The 16,514-nt window shown below is 53.1% G+C and overlaps 1 protein-coding gene across 16 annotated transcripts in view; it reads left to right on the top strand.

Moving 5' to 3' along the window:
• Window positions 1-16,514, top strand: part of TRERF1 (transcriptional regulating factor 1) — a 280,637-nt gene that overhangs the window by 244,661 nt on the left and 19,462 nt on the right. For 10 of the 16 annotated variants that reach the window (XM_049716100.1, XM_049716101.1, XM_033424008.2 and 7 more), the window contains 7 exons: window positions 75-377; window positions 3,787-4,171; window positions 5,586-5,652; window positions 6,698-6,837; window positions 6,972-7,075; window positions 8,585-8,660; window positions 16,290-16,378. In XM_049716100.1, the coding sequence (XP_049572057.1) occupies window positions 75-377; window positions 3,787-4,171; window positions 5,586-5,652; window positions 6,698-6,837; window positions 6,972-7,075; window positions 8,585-8,660; window positions 16,290-16,378 (1,164 nt within the window). The remainder of the gene's footprint in view (window positions 1-74; window positions 378-3,786; window positions 4,172-5,585; window positions 5,653-6,697; window positions 6,838-6,971; window positions 7,076-8,584; window positions 8,661-16,289; window positions 16,379-16,514) is intronic. The other 6 variants (XM_033424023.2, XM_012532232.3, XM_033424022.2 and 3 more) reach the window with 3 other exon arrangements.

Genomic DNA, 16,514 nt, shown 5'->3' with positions numbered 1-16,514 from the left:
CAGGAAGAGCAAAGTGCATCCCCCCCATGAGAGCTGCTCTCAGCCCAGGATCAAAGCCTTTATTGTCTGTGTAGGAGGAAGGAGAGAAGGCCCCGGCGCCTCCGCCTCAGCCGCCACTGCCGCCTCCGCCTCCGCCGCCACCGCAGCTCCCACCCGAGGCGGAAAGCCTCACGCCTATGGTCATGCCCGTGTCTGTCCCTGTCAAGCTTCTCCCGCCCAAGCCCAGCTCTCAGGGCTTCGCCAACAGCGTCGCTGCCGCCCCCTCAGCCAGAGACAAGCCAGCCAGCTCGATGTCGGACGACGAGATGCCCGTGCTCGTGAGGATGACCCTCTCTCCCCCACACTCACCCCAAGGGGCTGCCCCCCACCCGCCTGCTGTGAGTTGCTGCTCTGCCCTGCCTGCCTGGGGTGGGGACATCCCTTTGCTTTCTTGGAGATGGGGACAGCTCTGCCAGGGCCACTGGCCTGAGCTCAGACGTGGCTTGGCCTCTCCGGGCTGAGCCCCCCGCGGCCACCTTGGGAATCCCATCCGTGTCCGCACTGCGTGCCATCCAGTAAACACCTGGCACTCTACCAGGCTAATGGTCTGGGTTAGATTCTGAGAGACCCGAAGATGTTCCTAGATTAAACAGAGGTGATAACTCAGCTGGTGATCACAGTTATTAAAATATGGAAGTACTGTCCCAGATAATAAATAGCTACTGCCCAGGGTCCTGGCCCCTCCCCCAGGATCTCCAGACCTCCCCAGATCCAGCAACCAAAGAGGCAACCCCTGGCACAGCAGGTCCTCCAGGCAGTAGCGCTGGCATCCATTCTGATGGTCAGTCAGCCTTACCACATGCTTAATATTTTCAGTATCACCCCTGTGTAAATGAATACCCTCAGAGGACCGGATTCATTAAGACTCCCAAAGTAATTCCCCTGAGACACCCACCCCCCAATCTCAAGAAAGCAAAGAGATTTGTGTTTCTTATTCACTGTTCTTCTCTTTCTCAAGTTCCGAGCACATCACCCAAGCAGCTTAGCTTGGCTCTGGGACAGAGATCTCTCTCCCTCTCCTTCCCTCTCTCTCTCCCTCTCTCTCTCTCTCTCTCTGTCCCTCTCTCTCTCTGTCCCTCTCCCCCCTCTCCCTCCCTCCACCCCTCCCCTGGGGAGTCTGTAACCCATTCACTACATCAGATGTGTCCCCTCCCCACAGAGTAGCTGCTGAGTCACATTTGTCCTCACAGAATAGGCAGCTGCTGGGATTCCAGGAGACACGAGTGGGGTTGGGCCAGAATAGGGATAAGGAGGATAATTAAGAGAACTAGAAAAATCCAGAAAGAGCCTTTTTGGTTTTCTATGTAGTATCAGAGCTCAAAAGAGGAAAGACAGGTGGAGAACCTCTGGAGGCGAGGATTCTCATCAGCTGGCAGGTCTTGGGGGCCGGCAACAGGCAGAGAGGTGAAACGACATGGCCAAGCCCCCTCTTTGCCCAGGGAAGTTCCTCATTTGGTGGGAGGGATGCTGTTTCTACCCTTTGGAAACTCTCAGCCTGAAGCTGGAGAAAGTAAGGATCGTAGTCACACAGGGGTCAGAGCCCCAGGCAGCAGCCCCGCCCCAGTTCAAGACAGAGCAAGGCAGCAATGCCCTGCGTGTGGCTGGTGGGGGACATACCTGGGGAGCTAAGGTCATTAGGGACTGGGATGAGGCAAGGGAAGTTTGACGTGAGTTTGCTCAGAAGATCGTCACGAGGGGAGTTCCAAGGCAGAGGTGAACTTGGTTTTGTGGGAAGGGTGAGAGACATACTGTGAGGAGATAAGCCGATACGGAAGCGTGTAGGTAGGGCTTGAGTAAGTGTGAGCAAGGTCCTGACACTTAATATAAAGAAATCAAAATGTCCAAGTAGGAGCCCTGTGTTTTAATCCCCACTCTGCTCCTAGCCGTCTGGGATGCAGCCAGCTGAGACCCTTCCCCTCTCAGAACTTCAGTTTCTCCCTGATCTGGGTTTGGGGGGCGGGGATGGTGTTGGCCTCCTCAGTGACTGTCACCTCTCTGGGGAGCTTTTAAAACCCCTCAGCGCTTGGCCCTGTCTCCAGCTTGGCTGGAACTCTGTAAATGCTTCCTCCCACCTGACATCCAGGTCTGATATTCCGGGGGCCTTCCCTGGCCCCGGGTCTCAGAGCCTTGCCTGGAGTATTGGAAAGTCCCAGAATAGAGCTGTTGTAACAGAACCCAGAGGCTCAAGTAGAGAGAGCCCGAAAGGGACCTTTGGCCCTGGGGTCAGAGGTCTGGATCCCAGTGCAGGGTTGAAGTCACTCGGGGTCCTCAGGTGACCCCATCCGTTACCCAGGAACCAGATGTGAAGTGTCAGGATGGCTCCCCAAGTTGGGGGCACGTGCACCTTCTTCCCATTCCTCAGCCCCCTCTCTCCACCTCAGCCTCAGGTGGTGAGGAGCCCCCTGGTGGGGAAAGGAAGCAGGTTGGGGCTCTCTGACCTAAGGAGAGCCCCCCGGGGGCCTGGGGGGTCCCCGCTGCCCCTCCCCCTTTCCTCACCTTTCTGCTTCCCTAGACTCCCCTCCTAGGGGCTGGGACGGCACCCCAGAAGATGATGAAGCTGAGGGAGAGACACGAGGGGCAGCCTGACGTGCTGAAGGCAGCAGAAGGGGCCCTGAGGGGGAGGAGCCCAGAGCTGAGGGGTGACTGGGGCAGGTCACATGGCCTGGAGGAGGCTGGTCACGTGACCATGGCCGACCCTTCCCATCACCCCCTGCTGCCTCCTACTCAGGCGCCACCCTGGGCACAGAGATTGCCAGGGACCACAGCTGTGACGAGCACTGGCCTGCAGGGCCTGGGAGGGGACCACAGACTGCCCAGAACTTTTCTGCAGGTATCCTCACAGCCCCTCCCAACCGCACGGCTGCCTCTCCAGCCGCACCCAGCTCTCGGGTTTTCTGGGCTGATGCTGGCACACAACCAAGACTGTTTGTGTTTGGCTTTGGCATGCCCTGCTTATCTCTTTCCGTGCGTGTGTTTACTTATTAGTATATCTGTATCCATGTGGCAGATCTTCCTTCCAGAAGATGCTTGGTTCTGCTGGAATAAAATAAACTAACCCTGCTGACAGGAAACCAACCTACGAGAAGGGTTTGCCACAGATAAGCCACCAGTGCTGGGAGCAGTAATGAGGGGTGGTGAGGCGGGGAGGCTCACCAGATCCACGTCTAGGAGAGCACATGAGACGGGCCTCAGAGATCCGGGATGGCTCTCCTCAACCCTAAGGTTACCTTGAAGAAGAGCCCAGTGCGGGTCACTGGCCCTGGGAGCCTTGGCCAAGGCCTGACCCCCTCTTCCTGCCCCACAGCCTCTGCCCAGCTTCCCTGAATAGATTCTTCTGTCGCCGCCTCAGAACATGTGTTATCTGTCCCCGATGTCAGTCCCCGGGGAGCAGTGGGGAATTAAAGGGCCCTCTCAGCTGGATTCCACTCACCAGATGGGAATGCAGTGATAAGCAATAAAGAATGTGAATGTATTCTTTCTTGCCCACCCACTATCCCTACCACCCCCATCCCTCTCCAGACATGAGGGATTTCCTCCAAAACCAAAGTTTTCTCCCTAATCAAGCCGCCAGATCTCGCCTTGTCTGAAGTGGATGTGGCCGTTTCTGAAGGCGGAGGATGCTGGGGTCAGACGAGTGGAAGGGGGGAGGGGTCCCCGTTAGGACAGCAGTCCCCCTTCCCTCAGCCTGTGGAAAGGGCCTGTGGGAAAAGCCCACGTATTTGAATCGGATCATTCTTCCCGTTGTAGGAAATTCCCAAGAAGCATCAGCCAGGCTTGGCCAAAGCTGAGGAAGCCCTCAAGACCGCGCCGGAGAAGAAAAAGTTCCGGCACCGGCCGGAGCCGCTCTTCATCCCGCCTCCGCCCTCCTACACGCCCAACCTCGCCGCCTCGCACTCTGGCGCCACCCTGTACCAGAGCCAGCTGCGCTCCCCGCGCGTCCTGGGCGACCACTTGCTCCTCGACCCCGCCCACGAGCTGCCCCCCTACACGCCCCCGCCCATGCTCAGCCCGGTGCGCCAGGGTTCGGGGCTCTTCAGCAACGTGCTCATCTCCGGCCACGGCGCCGGCGCGCATCCGCAGCTGCCCCTCACGCCCCTCACGCCCACGCCTCGCGTGCTGCTCTGCCGCCCCAGTGAGTCGCCCCTGTCCCCGCCTCCGCTACCTCAGGGGCGGCGCCCCGACTGTGCTGGGTGCTGCCCCAGGAGGCCTCGCGTTCTGTCGTCTCGTTTTCCACAGACCTTGGCGGTGGCTCGATTCTGTGTACCAGGCAATGTGCTAGGGGCTAGAAATAATTAGGATTCTTCTCAGGGGAAACACAGTCTAGCCGCGGAGACTAACACGTAGAGCGATAATCAGAGTTTCTTTGGGATAAGGAAAAACAGTTGAAGTGTGTTGTGGATAACCGTGTAAGACACCCAAAATAAATGTACTAAGTAGGGGCTTCCCTGGTGGCGCAGTGGTTGAGAGTCCGCCTGCCGATGCAGGGGACACGGGTTCGTGCCCCGGACTGGGAGGATGCCACGTGCCGCGGAGCGGCTGGGCCCGTGAGCCATGGTCATGGCCGCTGAGCCTGCGCGTCCGGAGCCTGGGCTCCGCGACGGGAGAGGCCACAACAGTGAGAGGCCCCCGTACCGCAAAAAAATTAAAATAAAAAAATAAATGTACTAAGTAGATGTACAAATGGGATTATATGCAAGACCACACCTTCACATTTTAGCATGCTGTGTAAAGATCAAGCAGGAGGGCTTCCCTGGTGGGGCAGGGCTTAAGAATCCGCCTGCCAATGCAGGGGACACGGGTTCGAGCCGAGGTCCGGGAAGATCCCACATGCCGCGGAGCGCCTAAGCCCATGCACTACAACTACTGAGCCTGCGAACCACAGTTGCTGAGCCCGTGTGCCACAACTACTGAAGCCCACGGGCCTAGAGCCCGTGCTCCGCAACAAGAGAAGCCACCGCCTGCGCACTTCATCAAAGAATGGCCCCCGCTCACAACGACTAGAGAAAGCCCATGCACCACAGGGAAGATCCAATGCAGCTAAAAATAAAAATAAATAAAAAATAAATTTATTTAAAAAAAAAAAAAGATCAAGCAGGAGAGTCCTGTAGCCAGGATCTCTTTCTGGAGCAAGAATAGTTTCATAGAAATAAGACAAATTAACAGGGGAATTCCCTAGCGGCCCAGCGCTTAGGACTCCACACTTTCACTGCGGAGGGCCTGGGGTCAATCCCCGGTCGAGGAACTAGGCTCCCACAGGCCCCGCACACACAGCCAAAAATTATTTTTAAATAATTTTAAAAATAAATAAATAAAAAGCTTAGCAGACCAGAGTGGGGCAGCTGGCCACTCCTTACCCTGTGTGAGAAGTGGGGAAACGCTAAGCCATGTTGCTCCACATTCCATCCAACTCCTCGGAGACTGCTGGGGTAACTCTGGCATGGGTTGGGTAGGAGAGGGGCCCTGTCATGACTGTTTAGGGAACTGCTCATTTAGTTTCTTCAGTACCCTTCCCTGTTGACCAGTGACCCCTGGTTTTTGTGCTTCAGACAGCATCGATGGCAGCAACGTGACAGTCACCCCAGGGCCTGGAGAGCAGACCGTTGATGTCGAACCGTAAGGAAAAGCCAATTATTCTTTAGAACAGAAGTCTCAGCCTAGAAAAGGGATGGGGAGCTTTGAGAAGTGTAGCTAGTGCTTCTGGGATCAGAGTGGCCACTGGGCAAGAAGTTGTAAAAAATGTAGGATCGTGGTATTTCTCAAGTACTGTTGTTTCCCTGTAATTGCCAGTATTTCAAGGCCTTTTCTAAAGACTAAACACATTAAAAGCAAGGAGCCTTGTGTTTGGAGAACCAGGCGTCCCCATCTGTGGCTCCGTGAGCCAGTTTGGTTGGGGCCACATGCCTTCACATCCCCAGTGACATTGAGACATCTGTCTTAGGGTGCCTAGCTCTCCACGAGGCTCCATCCAAATGCCCTTGATCCCCCAGCCCCTCCCTAAGATTCTTAGCTGATCCTCCAAGTGGCCTTGTTGAGTAATTGAGTTGGGGGGTATAATGGAAGAGAAAGCTGGTTATTTTCATGGATAAGCACAGAAGAGGCCAGATGGTAGAGTGGTGAGTAGATTGAGTCAGGAATCAGGAAACCTGGTTCCAGCACTGTTTTGTTATTTGATCTTGATCAAGTTAACCTTTCTAAGCTTTAGTTAATTCATCTATTGAGTAGGAATAATTATCACTGCCTTGCTTACATCACAGGTCTTGGTGAGGTTCAGATGGGATCATTTATGTGAACGTGGTCTGAAAGGGCTAAAAAATGGAATAAGCACTTTGTATTTGTCCCATTGGGTTAAGTGGTACCCTCGGCCGTGCTCTGGGCAGCCGTTCCCTTGGAATTAGGACCCTCCCTCTCCCAGTTATAGGGAGCTTTGAAGCCCCAGGCAGGCTTCTCCCTTGCTCCCCACAGCATCTCTCCCCAATCGTAAAGCTATTCCTTATCCCAGTGGAAAGGCCACGCCTGGAATCTTCAGATCACCCTGTGAGGAAGTGCCCCTGCATTCTTCTTGCAGAAGGAACCGGCTTCCTTCTTTTTCAAGTCCCTGACAGCTGCCCTTGGTCTCAAATTGAAGACCACACTGTTGCTTTTCTTCTTGTGATTAAAGACGCATCAACATTGGCTTGAGATTCCAAGCGGAGATCCCGGAACTCCAGGATGTCTCTGCCCTGGCCCAGGACACACACAAGGCCACACTGGTATGGAAGCCCTGGCCAGAGCTGGAAAACCACGACTTCCAGCAAAGAGGTATTGGCAGCAGGGGAAGAACTGGGCAGGAAGGGCTGGATCCTCTCCCGGGGGCCTCTGGCTCCAGGATCGGTTTGTCTTTCCGGTGACCCTGAGCTCTTTCTGATGCAGTGGCCTCTCTTTGTTCCCAACAGTGGAGAATCTCCTGAATTTGTGCTGTTCGAGTGCGTTGCCAGGTGGAGGGACCAATTCTGAATTTGCTTTGCACTCTCTCTTCGAGGCCAAAGGTGATGTGATGGTAAGGAACTGTGAAAAGGAGGCTTCCCAGTTCATATGCTTCATGTCGGAATTCTGAAAAGTATTTTACCAAGTTTCTGTGTTGTTTCATGCCCCTCACAACCAACTCTTAAGATGATGGCCAGTTGGTGTGCCTCCCATGTTCCTTATCTCAATGAGTAGGCCAGGATTTGAAAGCCTGCAGAAAACCTCCAGTTGGATTTCTGTTTACACATCTGTTCCTAAGTAATAATGATGGCAACATCTGTTTTGGGAAACTAGAATTTCTTTTCAGCAGTCTTGTAATTCACATCGGGGAACAGGTCTGCAGTGATGGAAGTAGAAGGCCTTCCTGAAGCAAGGCTTGGCCTAAAATAGCCTGTCATACTCTGCTTGTCATTCCTCCCTACCTGGAAATCAGCCAGAGTTTGACGTTCATAGAACCGTTTGCTCCCCTAACCAAAGTGAAATGTTCGCTGTGCACCATCTGGTGTCATTCTTCCACTTTTGGCACAGTTCTCTGGCATCCCCAAACCAGAACTTTGGTGCCCTTTTCCCAGAATCAGAGCTGACCATTTGCCTGCTCAACCTGGACCCCTGGCTGGAGCACTTCGTCACTAGCCTCAGCTTCCCCTTTAGTAAATACATGATTCTTATACCAGAGCTAACCTCCTGCTTTTTTGATTTTATGAAAATGTGGAGGTAAACAAATGTCCCAATACTACCTTTTCATGAGATTACTGATACCCTTCAAGGGTTCTCTAGAATGTTGGAGAGCTCTCCTTGACCTTTTAAGATCAGTGCCGCAGAGCCGTGCTTCTCAAACTGTTAACGTGCACGCACATCACCTAGGGAGTCTTGTTAAAATGCAGGCTCTTATTCAGCAATTCTGGAGGTGGGGCCCAAGGTGCTGCATTTCTAACCTGCTCCCAGGGGATACCCGTGCTGCTGGTCCATGGACGACACTTGGAGTAGCAAGATTTGAGATCCCCAAACCATCCACAGCTCAACTCCACCTGCACCACTTTTTTAACAACCTCAATGAGGCTGAGGGACGTAGATGTGAAAGGGTTATTTAGCAAGGCTCCCTGGAAGGACAGTATGTAGTACAGTTATTACTAATATAGCTGTTGATGTTCAGTTGTAATGAAACATGTGATTTTTCTGCAAAAACAGTTCCAAGTCACCCACTCATTTCCTTAGAGACTCAGCCTCCAAACAGAGGAGGCTCCACCGTATCTCTGAAGCTGGGGCCCTCACCAAGGAAGGAGTGGGTTTTGGCTGCCACCTGGGTTTTTGGGACAAGACCAGCTGGCTGCAGGCATGGGCGGAGGAGGTATTAGGATGATGAGTCCTGTTGGGTGCTGACCAGAAGGAAGACCCCAAATCGGGGAGTCTCCTCTGTTTTTCCTTCCAGCCTCCCAACCCCGGGCCCTGCAATGCTGGCTCGTTTTCCCCATTAGGCAGATGGTCTTCTGAGGACACAAGCCCCGTGACTGACTCTCGCCTTTTCTCTCCCACGGGTCTGCAGGCTGCTCTGGAAATGCTGCTGCTGCGGAAGCCAGTCAGGTTAAAATGTCACCCTTTAGCAAATTACCACTATGCCGGTAGGTTGCCCGGAGCCCTGTGCCCCCTTGCTTCCCGAGAGCGGGCTGTCTGCGTGTTGGTCGTGTCCCCTTTTAATAACAGATAGCACCCATTCTGTCCTCAGCGCCGCTTGTGCTCTCAAGGCCTCTGGGGCGTAGGTGGTGGGGCAGTTGTGTCGGCTGGCTGGTCGCTGTCAGGCATTTGTCTGTCTGGGCCTGCCCCTCATGGGTGTGCCAAGAGCTGGACGAGGGGACAAGGCCCGCACGTGCAGCAGTGAGATCGGTGCACCCGGAGGAAGAGCCACAGGGGGTAGACCACAGAGGCAACAGCACGCAGCGGCCCCTGGGCTTTGGGATCGGTAGATGTGGGTTCACATCTTGCCTGCACCCCGTGGCCTTCTGCAGCCTTGGTTTCCTCACCTGTAAAGTGGGGCTCATACTCCATCCCTTGCAGGACTTTGTGAAGATTTGAGAGAGTATATGGAGTGCAATGCCTGGCACAGTCTAGTAGCTTTATTATTCATTGGTTGAACAGTTAATGAGCACTTCCTATGTACAGGAAACTGTGCCTAGCACTAAGAGGGGGAAGTGACGGTGACAGATGTAGACAGAGTCCTGTCCTGTGTAGTTTGGAGTCTGAGGGGTAGGCAGTTATTAAATGACGGATCACTAATGGCGGGAGAAAGACGTGTACGTGCACATGTATATGTGTGCACGCACAGATACATGTACACGTACACACATGTACATATACACACGAGTCTCTCTTAGGAGGGGGTTGATTAACGATGGCATCACCAGTATGAGGGAAAGAGGACACACCTTGGAGAGTTGAATGGAGTTAGAGTCGTGCAGAGAGAGTGAAACAGGCTGGGGAACCTGCGGTGACAATGAAGTTGGAGTCAACATTTGTATTTCCGTTAACCAGTAGCCCTGTCCATTCTGGGGGTCTCCACGCACTTGCCTGGGTTCTCTGTTTCAGAGAGGGCTGGGTCCTCCAATGCCCCTTGGTTGTTAATCATTTGAAGGTGTCTCTGGTGCCTGGGGGGACCATGCGTAGATGGGTGCTAAGTACTTCAGTGGCCTTGGGGACCCAGTAAATACCTTTTCCAGTCCTCAGTCCAGGCGGCCAGATGTGGCCTCAGGTGAGGGCTGTTCTGCAGATTCCGGCGTGTTCTCAGGGGGCTCCCTGTGACCCCACCACCGTCTGCCTTGCAGAACGGGCTCCTCTCCCGAGTTGGCCCTCTTGCCTGTCATCACAGGGTGGAAAGGCCTCAGAAGCCACTCACCTGAGCACAGCAAGCCCGCGATGCCTGCCTGTGGATCGCTCCCGGCACACAGGCTGCTGCTGGCACTAGGCAAGCACAGAATGGACACATTGGATAAGAAATCCATCATGTAACCCCATGGCCTCAAGGAGCCAGTTTCTTAATACTGTCTCCATCATTTCCTGCTTGGTGTCTGCCCCAAGTGTGGGTAGAAGATGTGGGAGTTCTCTCTAATCTGCCATGGAAACAATTCAATCCTCTTAATTCCCAGCGTCATCTGCTGCCCATTAAACCCTGACGGGCCGTCCAGCCTCCTGGAGCCTGGGTCAGGCTTCTCTGCTTAGCGAGGAGACTTCCCTAGCATCTGCTGTGGCTGCCCTCGGCCCCTGGGGTGACTGGGGTGGGCGGCGCCTCTGGGCTGCTCATCGCCAGCTGTGAGCAGCCTTGTCTGGGCCCCAAATCCCCTCCAGTTCTTCCCAGCATGCCAAGCAGGTACTGTGATCTTTTTAGTGTGTGTCATGACATAAAAGAGACGGGAAAGCTATGGGCTAGAGACCACCTCCACCCCAAACAACACCAAACAACCTTAAAATAGTACTAAAAGCTTTGAAACTAGAAGGCCCTAAACTCTGCTAAAATTCAGTGATCTTCGGGGGTTGGGGGTTCCTGGGAAATCCTTTGCCCATCCCTTACGCCCTTTCCCTATAAGCAGACCAGGAAGCACTCTTGTTGCTTCCAGAATCCTTTTGACCCTTGGAGACAAGAGAGGTGGAGCTGTCCGGTGTGAAGGGTTGGTGTCCCATTAGCTGTGCGTCCCCGAGAAAAGGGTGCTCGCCTAGGTCTGCCAGTAATCTCTCTTCTCCAGGAACTGATCACAGACTGGGTCCCAGAGAATCTTCTAGAATTATGAGCACAAAGGACAAAGGTCACAGATCTCTGAAGTCTGGCCTGACTCCATCCCCTTGGCGGTTCCCTTCCAGAACACAGAGGAGGCCACAGAGTCTACCCCCGTCACGTGCCCCAGCTAACAGCTGCGACCGCCTTCCGCCCTTTTAACCACCCCACCCTCTGACTGGTTCCGGGTGTCGGTGAATCCCACCCCCGTGGCCCCGTCCTGCCTTGGCCTTCGTGCCAAGCCCTGTTTGGGTTGCTCTCTAGCAGGACTGTCAGCTCAGGTCCAGCCTTGCTCGGACACTGTTTTCTGAAATCTCCTTTGCTTCCAGCTCTGCGGCTGTGGCCAGTGTCACTCCCACCCGACTCCGGCCCTGGAATTGCACCCCAGGCTTCCAGTTGTCTAGAGAGAGGTCAGACCTCCCCAGCCTGTGCCCTGGAGGGAAGGTGGCAAGACTGGTTTCAGGGGTGCAGACTGTGAATTGGGGGAGACAGTGACAGGAGCCTGTGAAAAATCACTTCCCTCCTGACCTGCCCTTCCACCCCATCCCATCCCATCCCAAGCAGTTCAGTGAGAAAAGGAAAGAGCGACCAGTGCTGGGGCCCAGGAGAGACATCAGTGTAGGTGGGCAGCTTGCCCAGATCTGGGGGCAGCTTGGCAAGCCCGGAAGAGTCCTGTTAAGATCCTCAGAGGAAGGGGGCTGTCGCAGTGGCCCCCAGGCTCTCTAATTCACACCCGGTCCAGACCTCTCTCTCCACACCCTCCGCCCGTAAGTGGCAGCGGTTGTTTGCAGTGGCTCCCAGTCAGCGGTTGGGTGGGGAAGGCTTGAGTGTGGGTCTGTCAGGGTGACAAGGATGCCTGGTTGTGATTAGAGAGCTTCCGGCGTCTTTGGTTTTTCCGTTGAGCCGGTAGTTCCTGCAGATGGGCACGGAGTGGAGGGGTGTCAGACCTGGCCCTGGGAGTCTTGGCAAGGGTTCAGCAGAGGCTACTGTGGGCCCCCACCATAGCCCAAGCACTCACTGGGTCCTGAGCCCTGACCTGACTCCGGAGATGAGAGACCTGGAGGGAATATACCCGTTCAGTCGGGGGGAGGCCTGGTCTCTGTCTTGGAAGCTGCCCCAGTTTGGTGAAGAGACAGAATTACGTTCTCCAGAGAATACTTTGTAAGAAGCGCAGCTGTGAAGTCATCTCACAGGCATCCTTAGCCCATGTTGCTAGCTGGAGAGTGATCCCCTGAAGGGCAGGAACGGAGTTAATACTCACTCTGCTGCTTTGCCTGACGTGGCACTTGTGGAGAAGAGGCTAGTGGACAAGCTCAGGTTCTGGATTCAGATCAAGGCCTCCCTGCCTTTGGCCTCCAGAGGGAACTTTGGTATTACCCGGTTCACCTGCACCCCTAAAAAAATTACTCAGTCTTCACCCATCATGGAAAACCTTTCACGGAAATGAAGATCTGGTGTAGAAACAGGTCCTCCTTTTTCTACAATGAACGTGTCTTTCTTATGTAACTGCTATAACAACAGCATCGAGAACAGTTTTTAAAAGCTTGAAAGGAAGACAGAAAGGCCCCTCTTTAAAACATACTGTGCCCAAACTTTCTCTCACCCCTCCACGTCTCTTTTTAATTGCCTGCATTCGCTATAGATTGCCCCAAATTTCGCCACCATCCGGAGCCTGTTTCCCAGCAACCGAAGCTCAGAACATTTTTCCTCTGGATACTGTTCCAGCACCAGTTTCCTCCAGTTAATTAGGCTCTTTGTAATTAGCCTTAATCGTCTTGTTAGGGACCCCTGCTCATAATAGCCCACTAGCCAGGAATCCCCAGGGAGAATGGATGGGGGTGGGGAGGGAGGGTGTGTCATCAGCCCATCAACCCCAGGGACATGTTGAGTGGACAGCAGGGATCTCAAAGGGGGAGGGCAGGTGAGGAGTTGGGGCAGCCGCCTGCCTCGCTTTTGCATTTTATCCTGGACTTTGTTCAAGAAATAGAATCCAAGAAGGGCTGGCTTAGAAAACCTTGTCCAAGAATGAGGAAAATGCTCCTGCCAGACAGACCCCAGGAGGAGAGACGCTGAGCCTTGTCGGGATTACAGGAGGATTTCGGGGCAGGGAGGAGAAGGCTGCAAGTTACAGGTAGCCCAGAGTAAGGCTGTGGGTGAGCCCACACACGACAGGGAATGCTGCAGGGACCGGCAGGCTTCATGAGTGCCCACAGATGTCAGCAGGGGACAGCGTGTGTCCCATGGCTGCAGGCTGATTTGGGATCTGCCGTCCGAGTGGCCAGATCTGAAGCATTCTCTGTGCACATACTTCGGACTAAACGCTGCCAGTCACAGCATGACCGTCAGGATCCCCGAGTCACAAAAGAGGAAACTGAGACTCAGAGAAGTAAACTTGCACGGGCCCCAGAAGGAGTGAGTGGCAGAACCAGGTTCGCAGCCTGTGGTCTCCTGCTTAAAGTCACCCCTTTTATCACAGCACAGTGACTTTATTATTTGGGGCAAGCGCATCCAGATATTATATGTACCCGGCTTCAGCCTGGGAATTCAGCCCAAGAGCCCAGGAGTGGATTCTCAGTCCTGTGGGCAATCCCATGATCAGGGTGCCATGAAGATGGAGCGTGAGAACCGATGGACTTGTCTGGCCCCGCCTCTCCCTCTCAGTTTGTGGACACCCTTGTTGGACAGACACGTACGCACAGCACAGTCACGTGTGCTAAAGCGCAGACCCTAGGACTACGTAGAGGAGCCATCTCTCACCGTCTGAGCACCTCAGGTCGGGGGCAGCACAGAGAGGAAATTGCGAGGGTGTAGCCCACTTCCAATCCAGGACTGGTGGTGTCGAGTGGACACTCTGGGATTGGGAAGACTAAAGACCCCATCACAGAGCAGCAGCCCTAAACACCACCAAAGAGTTGATGGAGAGAAGGCCTCCTTCCCCCATGAGGCTTGAGGATCCCCCATAACAGATGGTCCAGGGGGTCACTTCACCTTCTGTGGGGTTACAGCTGGAAGGCCATCTGGGGATGTGTAGGGACATACCTCTCACAAGTAAACAGACCTGGGGACTTAACACTGCGGTTTGGACAGTAATCAGATGACAAGCTTGGCGTGGGGTGGAAGAAAGTGTGTCCACCACAGAGGCTGGGTGCTGGCCTGAGAAGGCTGCGTGGCCCTGTGAGTGTCTCACGGAGGCTTCGAGCTGCGCTCTGACTTGGGAAACATAGGATCTGGCTGAGGGTGGAAAGGATTCTCATTCATCTAATTGGGGGTTTTCATCAGCAAAATATTCCCTAACTTCCTATGTGAGGTGCAACCCAGAGCTACACACACTGGACCTGTATCAGGGCAGCACACCAACCTCCCTATATGCTTGTCCAGGGGCTCAGCTAGTGTGACATGGCCCCATCATGGTCCTCTTACACCATTGCCTCTCTGATCTCTCTTTGCTGTTTTAATGGATACCTAAAAGGAGCCATGACTCTTCTTTGGTCTTTCAGTTGTTGGTTCAGCCTTTCTGTTTTGCTCTTTCTGTCTCTGCCTCTGGGCAATGGGAGCAAACGGGAGCTGGGACCCGAAGCCCTTGAGCGTTAGACAGAAGTTGAGGAATGGTGATGCCGGTGCTCCAGAGCTCCAAACCCCACCGACATGCTCTGCTCACATCCACTCTAGCAAAGCCCCTCCGAACCTCTGGCCCCACTTCTCCCTGTTATGGTGGTTTGCGCAACCAGAGATGTCCTGGTCTCCAGAACCCGTGGAAGAGGCTTCCTTCTTCCGAGGGTTAATCAGAAAGCTGCTTTCCTTCTAGAATTAAAGAGAGAAACAAACCAAAGAAATCAGGTGGTGGCCCTACTTTTATAGGGGCCTGAAGCAGCCCAGCTGTGGAGAGCATATCCTGCATCTGGAGCGAGAGCTCTTGGCTTAAGGACCCATCAGGGAGTCGCACAGAGAAGGTGTTTATTTCAGAAATCTGAGCTGACATCACTGAGTCACATATTTTCTGAAGGACCCGAGGCTGTCTGCCTCCTGCCTGCCTGCCAGGCGTGGTTTCACTTGTTTGAATGATTTGGGCTCAACCTTTTGAGGGAAGAAGCAATTCAGGTTTTCTTACTTTAGCCCCTCCGTCAAGCATAGCAAAATGGAAAACTTGGGCTTGTTCTGGTTGGAAGGAAAAATACTATAGTTTGGGGGATTACAGCTCTGAAAAGTAGAGGCTTATCAAAGGCCCAGCCATGTACCATCCAAAGAATCAGAGATACAGGGAATTCAAAAAATCCGAATGAGGCCGAGTTTCTGCAAACCAGCCACAGTGACTGAGCCCCCAGAAGTAGGACTTGCCTTGGAAATAGGCCAGTACCATTCTCTGTAAACATCTGCATATCCTGCTTTGACGAGAATGTCAAGTTCAGCCAGCAAGGCAAGATGCACCAGCCCGGCACTGCAAGGCCTCTTCTTCACTGGTCTGCAGATTCGTCAGGAACCGGTCCCTCTCACCTCCCAGCCTCATCTGCTTTCCCTCTGCTGGAACCCTGTAGTCGAGCTGTACTGGATTACTGCTTCTTTCTTGAACACCTCCATTTCCTCATCTGTAAAATGGGTAGCAGTAATACCAATCTTACAGATTGTCTGTCGAACCAAATGACTACTCTCTGTGAAGTACTTTAGAGCCTGGCACATAGTAAGCACTTATAAGTATTAGTTTTTTTCTCCCTTGTGTCTTGCATGTAGTAAACTCCTAAGAAGTATCTGCCCAATGGATGAATGAATGAATGTGTCCTCTCACTGCTTGCCTCTGACTTTGCACATGCCACTTTCTCTCCCCAGAATTCCCTTCCATCTCCTTCTTGCCTGACTTGCTTCTGTGTCTTTTTAAACCCCGCTCAGGTGTTCTCTCCACCTGGAAGCCTTCCCGGCTGCCCTAACCTGCGTGTGGTGTCCCTCCTTTGTGCCCTATCGGCACCCGACCCCTCCCTTCATCCTCGCAATCATCACCTTGAATGCAGGTCCTCCTGGTTTTCTCCCCACTAGATTGTGAACATCTTGAGGGTGAAGACTGCTGAATCCAGCACATGTGAGGATCACTTGCTCCGTGAATGCTTGCCCTCATCCTAATTACATTAAAAAAACTGTAGCTAAACTCCGTTAAGCATTCATGGTTTTCCAGTTACTAAGCTAGACACTTTTTGGGCATTACCTTCTTTAACCTTCACAGAAATCTTAAGAGGTGGAGACGATCAGAATTATTCCCATTTGTAGGTAATAAAACTGAGTCTTAGGCTCAATAACTTGCCAAGGTCAAGGCCACGGCTGAGATCTGAACCCAGGTGTCAGGGCTCCTAACCATTACACTGCACTTCCTGTTCAGAAAGGAGTGTGATATGTATTCTATCACATGCTGAACAGTTGTAGTTTGTAACTTAACTAAGTGAACCAGCAACCACAAGTGAGGAGAACTGAGCTGTTTTTTTATGAAATGTGTGTTTTGTTGTAGGTTCGGACAAGTGGACCTCCCTAGAAAGAAAACTGTTTAATAAAGCACTAGCCACTTACAACAAAGACTTTATTTTTGTACAGAAGATGGTAAGTATTCTTTTTCCCATTGCTTACGTGAAACCAAATTTGGGAAGTTGTACACCTAAAGATATATAGAACTATTTGGTTACTGGCTTAAGACTCTCAACAAAAGAATGTCTTCCATCTCTTGCTGGTAAAGGAT

The sequence above is a fragment of the Orcinus orca genome, chromosome 10, assembly GCF_937001465.1.
Source record: "Orcinus orca chromosome 10, mOrcOrc1.1, whole genome shotgun sequence".
Classification (NCBI taxonomy): domain Eukaryota; kingdom Metazoa; phylum Chordata; class Mammalia; order Artiodactyla; family Delphinidae; genus Orcinus; species Orcinus orca.
Note: the sequence above shows the minus strand (reverse complement) of the source record. Positions and strands in the feature narration are given on the sequence as shown.